Here is a 10,388-nt window from a genome sequence, read left to right as displayed (position 1 = left end):
CTGAATAAATGCTCCTGTGTATGGTAGAGTTGGCTGTGATGGTTGTCAGCTGAATGATTGGTTGACAGCCATCTGATGTATATAGCCAGATTAAGAATGGGCCACACCACTAATGGGACAGTATATTGTGCTTACACCTCAGACTGCTAGCCAATCCCTAGAAATTAAACAATTATTTTCTGTTATTAGAAGTTTCTGATATACTGCACTTGTTGATGCATGCCACTATATTTTTCTCACAGAATCTTATTTTTAAAAAACAATGCATCCATTCATCAAAATGGCTATTGTATTTGTGTTCTGTGTGCTACATTGGATCTGCAAATGATCATATGCATGAGGCCCAAAGGTTATTATCACAACCATTATAACTGAGCTTATGAAAACAGAAATGCTGATAATATAATTCTACACTTACCAGAAAAGTTATTGATTTATACCACCTACTGCAGCCAGGAATATTTGCTAACTCACAATAATAAACAGCTCTTAAATCGTTTCCAACTATTTGGTTCATTTGAAGCATGAAAGCTTCCATATGACTATTATATTCAGGTGTCAAAATCTGTGTCAATGGAAAAAAATAATTTGTGGCTTTCAAAAAGCTGGCATCATACTAACCCAACTTAATGTCTCTGCCAGCTGAATTACCGTAATTGTTTATGTGGCAAGCAATCATTGGTTGTGATGATGCAAGTGAAACTTAAGTTGCAGTATAAAAGTACAGGTTGTCTTAACAAGTTGTATTAGTATGACAGCTTCTTCAAATAGTCTTGACAGAAAAGTTTAGTTATTAGATATTTCAGTTATTGCTTAAGACACAAAGATAAAATATTTCTCTTTGACTAAATGAGAAGATGACAAAGGTATTTGTCTATATTTACATGTGTGTTCTGGTAGTATGTCCCTTTGTGGATTTCAGCAAGTGCAACGAAGCAGATGATAAGGACACTCAATGCACTGCATGTACCTGGAGGGAAAGCACCAAATTGTCAAGATTAGAAGCTATAAAACTTCAGATACTTAGTAAACTTCGACTTGAGCAGGCACCTAACATCAGCAAGAATGTGAAACACAGTTTGCCAAAAGCCCCACCTGTACAAGATATAATAGACCAGTATGATGTTCAAAGAGATTCTGGCAGCGATGGCTCACGAGAAGATGATGATTATCATGCCATTACTGAAACAGTCATCATTATGCCCACTGAACGTAAGTAAGAAAAAAGGGAAATATATACACTTCTAGTGTGTTCTAGTTGTAAATAATGCGTTTAAGCTATATTAAATTGCACATAAAAAATCCTTTTACGATGGGAATTTGTATGGGATTTTGATGCACTTTTTATATTTACACACTCTTTTATGAGTTCCAAACTGCAGCAAGTCACTTGTATTCATTTTACCCATTATCCATGTCATATAAAAAACTGCGGTCTTTAAAGTTCACATCCATTTTAAGTTAAAAATAATGAAAGAATTTTTGTTCATGACGGATAATTGTTCAAACTATTTATTTCAGCTTCTTAATATTTCAAATAGAGTTTTACTTTGTTCCTGAATTATTGAAATGTATCTGACGTTTGATTAGTTATTGTATTCAATTGACTTGTATTGAATATGGAAAATCATATGAGTACATGCTCTGGGAAGATAATTACAAAGTTTCTGCTGAGCATGTAGCATGAATTCTAAAAGGAACGACTGTTCAGTCTATATACAGAAAAATAATATACACGTGAATTGTGAACCTGTCAGGGACCACCTGTCCAACTAGTCTCCTGGCTTATACAGTATGAAGCGTTTCAGAGTCAAACAGTCAAACACACCTGACTGAGATCATACAGCCAGTGCCTGATACATGCTGCCCATGGATTATTAATAATATTATGATGGTCAAAAAATGGCTAATGGCTCTAAATACTGTTACATGCATATGTATAGAGCAGATGTCTAAAAGAGATTTATTACTGTAAGTGGACTACCTTGTAGGTGAATAAACTATTTTGTATCTGGGTTCCATGGAATAAATCATAGTTACTGTGATAATGAGTCACATATACCTTAATTATTATATTGAACTTCAAGAGGAGAATTGTGTCATATTTTTCGTAAAATGTAACCCAACAAAATTTAAGTGCTTACAGAGTAGAGAGCAAGGAAACATTTTTAATACTCACTTATTAACATTTTAATTGTAAAATGATGACCTTGGCACTCCTATTACCTTCTAATCATCGGAGGATGATCACATGATACTGTTGCAGATTTGCCTGTGGAATTTTCTGTGCAGATTCTTCCTCTCTTGCCAGAAAACACAGGTGCGCATTTGATGCGTTTTTGATGCGTTTTTAATGCGTTTTTTTTTCATGCAGATTTGTATGCATTTTTGAAAGCTAAATAAAGATCTATTATTGAACAAAAAAAAAGAATTGTGATATCATTTCTTGTCCAACCTCTTCATTTAAATACTCCATTGAAGAATAATGTATACACACAGATAGATAGACAGATAGATAGATAGATAGATAGATAGATAGATAGATAGATAGATAGATAGATAAATAGATATATCTATAGATAGATAGATGATAGATACTGTAGATAGATAGATAGATCTATCTCTAGATCGTTCTATCTATAGATATATCCTTCTATCTATCTATCTATCTATAGATATATCCATATATCTATCTATCTATAGATATAGCTATCCATATATCTATCTATCTATAGATATAGCTATCCATCTATCTATCTTTCTATTTATCTATAGATATACTGTATCTATCCATCTATCTATAGATATATCTATCTATGGATAGATACTGTTTATCTATACTGTAGATAGATAGATAGATAGATATATCTATAGATAGATAGATAATACCAAGCCCGATGTTTAGTAATAAACATAATAAAATGGTAGTTAAAGAGATAAATAAAGACACACACACACACACAACATCTGCGTTGGCCAGGGTCACACTTGCGAGAAACTTGCACGAGTCTCACACCTCAATGCCCAGCACTGCTGGCGGCATTGGGACCAGAGCATTCAGCTACATAGAAATACATGCAGCCACACACTCCGGTCCCAAGTGCCGGCGGCAGTGCCGGGTATTGAGGTGCGAGACTCGTGCGAGTTTCTGGCAAGTGTGACCCCGGCCGTAAACGCAAAATCTGTTCAATTTTAAAAAATGGAAAAATTAATTGCGTGGGCACAATTTTCAAGTCCAGAGTGGGAAAGCCAGTGACTGGGGCCGATGTTTGTAGCCTGGGAAGGGGTTAATACCTATGGAGCTTCCCAGGCTATGAATATTAGCTCAGCCCGCAGCGGTATATTTAGCCTTTACTGGCTATTAAAATAGGGGGACCCACCAAAAAATGAGGGGTCCCCCTATAATTTATAGCCAGAAAGGCTATGCAGACAGCTGTGGGCTGATATTCATAGCCTAGAGAGGGGCCATGGATATTGCCCTCCCCCGGCTACAAATACCAGCCCCCAGACGCCCCAGAAATGTCACATCTATAAGATGTGCCAATTCCGGCACTTAGCCTCTCTCTTCTCATTGCCCTGTAGCTGTGGCATATGGGGTAATAAGGGGTTAATCTCACCTTTGTATTGTAAGATGACATCAAGCCTGGTTAGTAATGGAGAGGTATCAATAAGACACCTATCTATTACTAATCCTATATTAGTGAAAGAGTTAAAAAAAGAGCCAGAAAAAAGTATTTTAATATTCTTAATTTTACCATACTTAAAACCACGCCTAATTCAATGAAGACATCAATCACCTGCAAAAAATAAAAAATAAACCAACCATATGCTCCCTGTCTAACGTAGTCCAATTAATAACGAGTGTCCCATGACAATCTCCCTTATAAAACAGTGACATCCAGAGATGTCACATCTCTATAGGCCTCCCACGATGCACTGACAGGAGATAATGGCTCCGAAAGTGCATCGCTGAAGAGGTTACCTGAGTTAATTCTCTTGCTTCATGGCAATGCAGTGTGGGAATTTTCTCCCACAGCATTGCCAGCAAGAAAATGAACTTAAGTGACCTCTCTCCCAGCAGAGGTGGAGGGATATACATCGCGGAGGATTACCCCCGCTGTCAGTTCATCGCGGAGCCCCTGTAGAGCGCTGACATCAACTGATGTCACTGTTCTACACGGGAGATCGTCATGTGACACTCGTTATTAACTGGACTATGACGGAAAGGTAAGTATAGGTTGGTTTATTATGTTATTTTTATTACAGGAGAATTGAGGGCTTCAGGGACTAGATGATTGGTAAGTATGTACTCTATGTTATGTGTTGTATGTTATGTGTATGTGTTGTATGATCTGTATGTTTTTTTTTACTACTGAACACAGTCATTGCCTGATGGGACTACTTTCCCATCATTGGCAATGCTGTCACTGTGAGCATTCATTGCCGGAAGGGAGCAGTAATCCCATCAGACAATGGATGCCTACACAGACACGCACACACACAGGGACACACGCACACACAGGGACAAACACACACCCGCACACAGGCATAGAGTCACAGAGACACCAGCACACACACATACATGCACAGCTCCGCCCACACACTTCCCTCCTTCCGATCTGCAGCATTTCATCCGCAGCTAAACGGCAGATCTTTTTGACATCTGTGGGTTTGCTGCGAATGTGCCTGACACAATGGAAGTCAATGGGTGCAGAAATGCTGCAGATCCACCCAAAACATTGGCATGCGATTTTGCGCGTTTTTTTCCGCAGCATGTGCACATCAAATGTCAATTACACATAGACTAACATTGGCTCTGCACTACACTGTGGATTTGATATGAATCCATGCCGCCAAAAATGCAGCGGAAATGCATCTAAATCCGCAACGTGTGCACATAGCTTTAGAGAGCTTCAGAAATTAGACCTTTTATTGGCTAAAAAAAATATGATGCTACAATCTTGCTGGTAAGACAACTTTTTATGATACATATACACACTGGAGATGAGCAAATTTATAAGTAGAAATGAATTCTACAATTTTACAAAAAATACATATTCTCCCAAATACAGATTTATTTTTTTGCAGTTTGCTTTGCCTGAATTCAGCAAAATGGCAGCCAGCATTATGCTGAATCATAGAGGGCCAGCCAGATGATTTAAGAAAAATAATAATACTCACCTCATCACTCACCTTACCCTCTGCCCTTGCAGAAATTAGCTCCAGCATGTTATGTGCTGAGAGGGTTTAATCGGCCATGTTCAGGGCTGGGTTTTTGAGGACAGCTGAAAAGTGGGTGGGAGGCTGTCCACCATATCTATACCCCAGGGTGAGGTCTAAAGGATAAATACACAGCCCTCAGACTCATTCAGTGATAGGTATACCTGGAAATGCAAACTCCAGAGCTGTGTATCCTACTCAGGAAATTTGTAACCGTTATATGTTTTTTTCCTGAGCGGACGGATCCCCACAGCAAATTGGACTGTGCTGCATGTTATGTCTTGTTTTTCCATAGGCCAGAAAGGCTGTGTTTATTATTGCTAACTCTGCACTGGTTTATGCAGCTTCCTTAATAAACCAGTAAGAGATTTAAAGAGACAGCATTCCTGTGTCTACCTCTGTGTGCAGCCCAGTGAGCAGATCTACCACAGTTGGTGCTAGAAGTGCAGTCAACGTCCCCAAGGAGCAAGTGTGATGGCTGTGGACAAACCGCATGTCCTGGGTGAAAGGGTCATAAGCCAGGAAGCGACATCAGACAGCATGCAGGAGCTAATCAAACACCTTGTCCAAGTTCAACAGCAGTGGCATCGACAGCAGCAGCAAGCGCAACAGTAGAAGCAGCTGGCACAACAGGAAACAAATAACTTTTTGAGACAGCAGCTTCAACAGCATTAGCAAAAGCGGCAGCAACAGGAGGTGCTTACGTGGCAGATAGAACTCCTCGCAGAGGCCATTTATGAGAGGCCATCAGTCCCTCCCCCTCGTCTAGGTGATGACTCATACATCCAGAAAGCGGTTAGACGAGCCATGCAAAAGACAAAAAAAGGGGATGATGTGGAGGCATTTGTGACTATATTTTAATTGACAGCAGAGTGGTAGAAGCAGCCACCAGAGCATTGGGCAAAGGGTGCTAGCCTTCTATCTAACTGGTGAGCCCCAAAAATCTTATTATGACCAGGCACTACAGGATGCACAGGAGTATGCCAAATTAAAAACTGAGATTTTGGCATGCTCAGGACTCTCAGGAGTGACTATGTAGGTCAGAGCACAAAGGGTCCACCACTGGTCATATTGTGGGGCAAACCTTCTTGTTCCAAATGTTCAACTTATTGCATCTTATACAGAAATGGTTGCAGTTGGATTCCTCCACTCCAGCTCAGATGGTCAAGCAGGTTGTCATGAACAGATTTACCCACACAGGTGCAGACCTGGGTTACCCAGGGAAACCTCCGGAATGCGGATGACCTGGTTGGCCAAGTAGAAAGGTACTAGGTGGTCAAGAAGTCCTTAAGGAAACCAGGAGGTGCTACATCCCCATACTGGGGTACCCAGAAGGAGCTGAACTCTCAAAAGAAGGGTACTGGAGCTACAACTTGGGGGAGTCCACAGTCCCAAGGGGTTTCCAAAGGCCACTGGTAAGGACTTGATCTGTTGGAGTTGTCACAGTCATGGGCACAGAGCTATTCATTGTCCTATGTCTACCACACAGATGGACTGCAGCATAGGGAAGCACTGTTCGTATTATGTCTATCCAGCCAGCAGTGTGTACTATCAGCCTGGTGATTTGCCACAGGTTTGTCTCATGACAATAAATAAGATACTGGTGTCTAGACTCTTGGACTCGGGGAGTGTTGTGACGGTGGCAAAAGCCACACCTCCAAAAGTTGATCCCGGAAAGTTTGTGGGTGTCCGCTGTATTTATGAAGATGCCAAGGACTACCGCATCACCAGAGTTACTGTAAAAATGAACAGTGGCACTAAGTCCCTTGAGGACAGGCTAGTTAAACAATTGCTACACCCAGTGATAATCAAGCAGGACTTTAGCTTGCTCGGACACTCATGGCGAAAGGCAGGGGTTGCCCACTTACTCAAACATGAGCCATTTCACCCATGAAGAATCCCCATTGCAGTCGGTGGTAGATGAGTTTCCCTGTGTGCCCTATCTGGCGATGAGCACGAGCTGGTGACACGTGGGGATGATTCCTGAGTTGGGGGTTTCTGGTGGAAATTTTGGGATTGCTCAATTGAAAAACTTTAGGTTAAAAGTGGCATGGAACAATGTTACTATGTTTAATGGGGTTGCCACAGAGCTGAGGGCCGACACCATGTTTCCTTATTTCACAGTCAATGAGGATTTGCTATATCGGGTCACTAAACTGAGAGAAAAATATTTAGAATTGAGAGTCCTCAGTGGTTGATACCTTTTATTGGCTAACTGAAAAGATGGTAACAAATTGCAAGCTTTCGAGACTACACAGTAGTCTCGAAAGCTTGCAATTTGTTACCATCTTTTCAGTTAGCCATTAAAATGTATCAACCACTGAGGACTCTCAATTCTAAATATTTTTCTATCTACTGGCTAACACGGTGCCAAGATATATATCTTTCCTGTACTAAACTGAGAGGGGAAATATTAGAGCAGCCGTAAGTACCTGGAGCCTATAGGTGTAGGGTACTAGACCTGGCCCATTCTCATGTCTTAGATGGGCATCTAGGCATATACAAAAACCAAGAGTAGGTCCATCAAAGGTTCTACTGGTCTGTTTGTCACAGAGAGATTATTAATTTCTGCTGATCCTGCCCTAAATGTCAAATAACTGCTCCCGTCTCCCACTTCCACAGTACCTTAGCCCCATTATCCATTATAGAGGTACCATTGACTGTATTTCCATGGACCTTGTTGGGCTCCTTGTTAAGTCTGCCAGAGGGCACCAATACATCTTGGTGGTCATGGACTATGCAACACGGTACCCAGAGGAGGTACTACTGAGAAACTCCTCAGCCAGGTGTATAACCCGAGAGCTAGTCCATATTTTCTCATGGTTGGGCCTGCCAAGGAAGATCCTGACAGACCAAGGAATGGCATTCATGTTCAAAGTATTGAGAGAGTTATGTAAGGCTTTCCAGATTACACAACTCAGGATGTCAGTGTACCGTCCGCAGATGGACGGCCTGGTGGAGAGGTTCAACAAGACCCTAAAGTCCAAGCTTAAGAAGGTTATGGAGACGGATGGCCAAACCTGAGATTGCCTACTCCTGTACCTTTTATTCTCTATTAGAGAAGTTCCACAGGTCTCTATAGGGTTCTCACCATTCAAGCTGCTATATGGACAGCACCCTCGGGGACTTCCAGACTTTGCGTAGGATACCTGGGAAGAATAGGTTACACCCCACCAGAGCATCATCGAACATATGGACCAGACGAAGGACAGGATCGCGAAGGTGATACCGATTGTGGGGGAGGGCCTCCTTTAAGCAAAAGAGGCCAAGGCAGGGAACTACAATAGGTCAGCAAAACTGAGACAGTTTAGCCCTGGAGACCGGTTGTTGGTGTTGATTCCCATGGATGAAAGTATATTTGTGACCAAGTGGCAAGAGCCACAAGCTAGAGAGAAGAAAGCCATACCAGGTGTACAACATCAACCTGCTTTAACCGTGGCAAGACAGGGAACCAGTGGAAGCCACATGCCTTGGAGGCCAGTCCTGAAGCCAAGGTCGAGGATGTCACAATATTAGAGACACTGTCACCGGCAAAAAAGCAACAGTGTTGAGAACTGCTTGAGTGAAACTGAGACTTTTGTTGGAGGTTGTCATGTCGGACGCTGTTCATACTAGGGCGTTCCACAGACAGCGGTAATTCCGCTTTTGTCCACTATGCGCTCAGTGGCGTCGGCTAGTTTTTATCTAGCTGGTCCGGGGTTAATTTAGCTGGTGCTCGGATTGGAAGCTGGGTCACGCTCACTGCCTTTAAATAGTTCTTCTGAACATTGGGCGTCGCCGATTATAGCTTCTGCCTTGTGCTTGGTTATCTCGGTCTGGAGTGGTGGTCTAGGAGAAGGAGTATTGTATCTGGTGGTGTATTTCCCTTTGTCGTATTTTCTCCTTCCTTTAGTTGTATTTGTTTTGCCCTGTGCACTTATAGTGTATTCCTGTGTGACTGCGGCGTGGTGCATATTTTCTGTTATCCTTGTCTGTGCTAACTGTGGGTATTGGTGTGTGGTCTCGTCACTGGTTGGTGGGTGGAGGTTTCAGCCTAGGGTTGAAACAGGAGACAGGATGAGGGTGGAGGCCCAGACATGCACACCATCAGTGTAAACTCTGGGAGAGGGTCAGTCAGGGTTTCCCAGAGTTGAGGGAGATCGCAGGGGCCTGGGTTATTAGCTCTTGCCTACCTAGGCTTCCCATAACATTATAATCGGCCAACATTATTTGAATTCCATGGATACCATGACTTCCATATCCCGCCAGTTGGAGACGCTGTCCCTACAGGTCACTGAGTTGAGGGGGGCAGTGCAGCAACAGGGACTAGCAGTATCTAATGTGCAAGCTGGAGCGGCAGGTAAAGTGGCTGAGCCTAAGTTTCCTTTGCCTGAAAGGTTTGCTGGGGAACGCAGTAAATTTGTTGCTTTTCGTGAAGCTTGCAAACTATATTTTCGTATGCGCCTGATCTCCTCAGGTAATGAGGCTCAGCGTGTGGGCCTGGTGTTGTCATTACTTAACGGGGATCCTCAAGCATGGACGTTTTCTTTGCCTTCTGATTCTGCTGCATTTAACTAAGTGGAGAGTTTATTTTGCTCTTGGACACATTTACGATGATCCTGACAGAATGGCTCTAGCAGAATCTAAGATACGCGCTATTCGCCAGGGGGAGCGTGTTGCAGAGGATTACTGTTCTGAATTTCGCCGCTGGGCGGTCGACACACAGTGGAATGATCCCGCGCTGCGGAGTCAGTTTATTCATGGGGTTTCTGGAAGGGTTAAAAAAGCCCTCCTGATGTACGAGACTCCTGCTTCTCTAGATTCTGCTATGAGTCTTGTTGTCCACATTGATTGCCATTTGCGTCAGGGGGAGCATGAGACATCGCTTATGGGAGAGGGTTTAGGTTCACGTGAGGTTGCTGCAGGTGAGCCCACGGAGCCTATGGAAATCGCAGGGGTGTCACATGTTAAGCATCGAGCCCCTGTGCTCAAGAAGCAGGAAGCCTGTTTTTACTGTGGTAAAACTGGTCATTTTGTTAACATTTGTCCTCTGCTGTCTAAGAAAAACGCAACGGCGGAAAACTTCTAAGCTCAGAGCGTGTGGAGGAGACCAATCTGACCTTATGCATATCCTCCATGGTGGTTTCTCAATGCATGCTCCCTGCCAAAGTTATTGTCGCTGGCAGAGA

At 42.6% G+C, this 10,388-nt stretch overlaps 1 protein-coding gene across 1 annotated transcript in view; it reads left to right on the top strand.

The window, feature by feature from the left end:
* Positions 1 to 764: 764 nt before the first annotated feature.
* LOC143786152 (growth/differentiation factor 8-like) overlaps positions 765 to 10,388 on the top strand; it is a 323,945-nt gene continuing 314,321 nt past the window's right edge. Inside the window, exon 1 of the mRNA XM_077275441.1 lies at positions 765 to 1,212. Within this exon, the coding sequence (XP_077131556.1) occupies positions 858 to 1,212 (355 nt within the window). The 5' untranslated portion in view covers positions 765 to 857. The remainder of the gene's footprint in view (positions 1,213 to 10,388) is intronic.

This window comes from Ranitomeya variabilis, chromosome 7 (genome assembly GCF_051348905.1).
Source record: "Ranitomeya variabilis isolate aRanVar5 chromosome 7, aRanVar5.hap1, whole genome shotgun sequence".
NCBI lineage: Eukaryota > Metazoa > Chordata > Amphibia > Anura > Dendrobatidae > Ranitomeya > Ranitomeya variabilis.
Note: the sequence above shows the minus strand (reverse complement) of the source record. Positions and strands in the feature narration are given on the sequence as shown.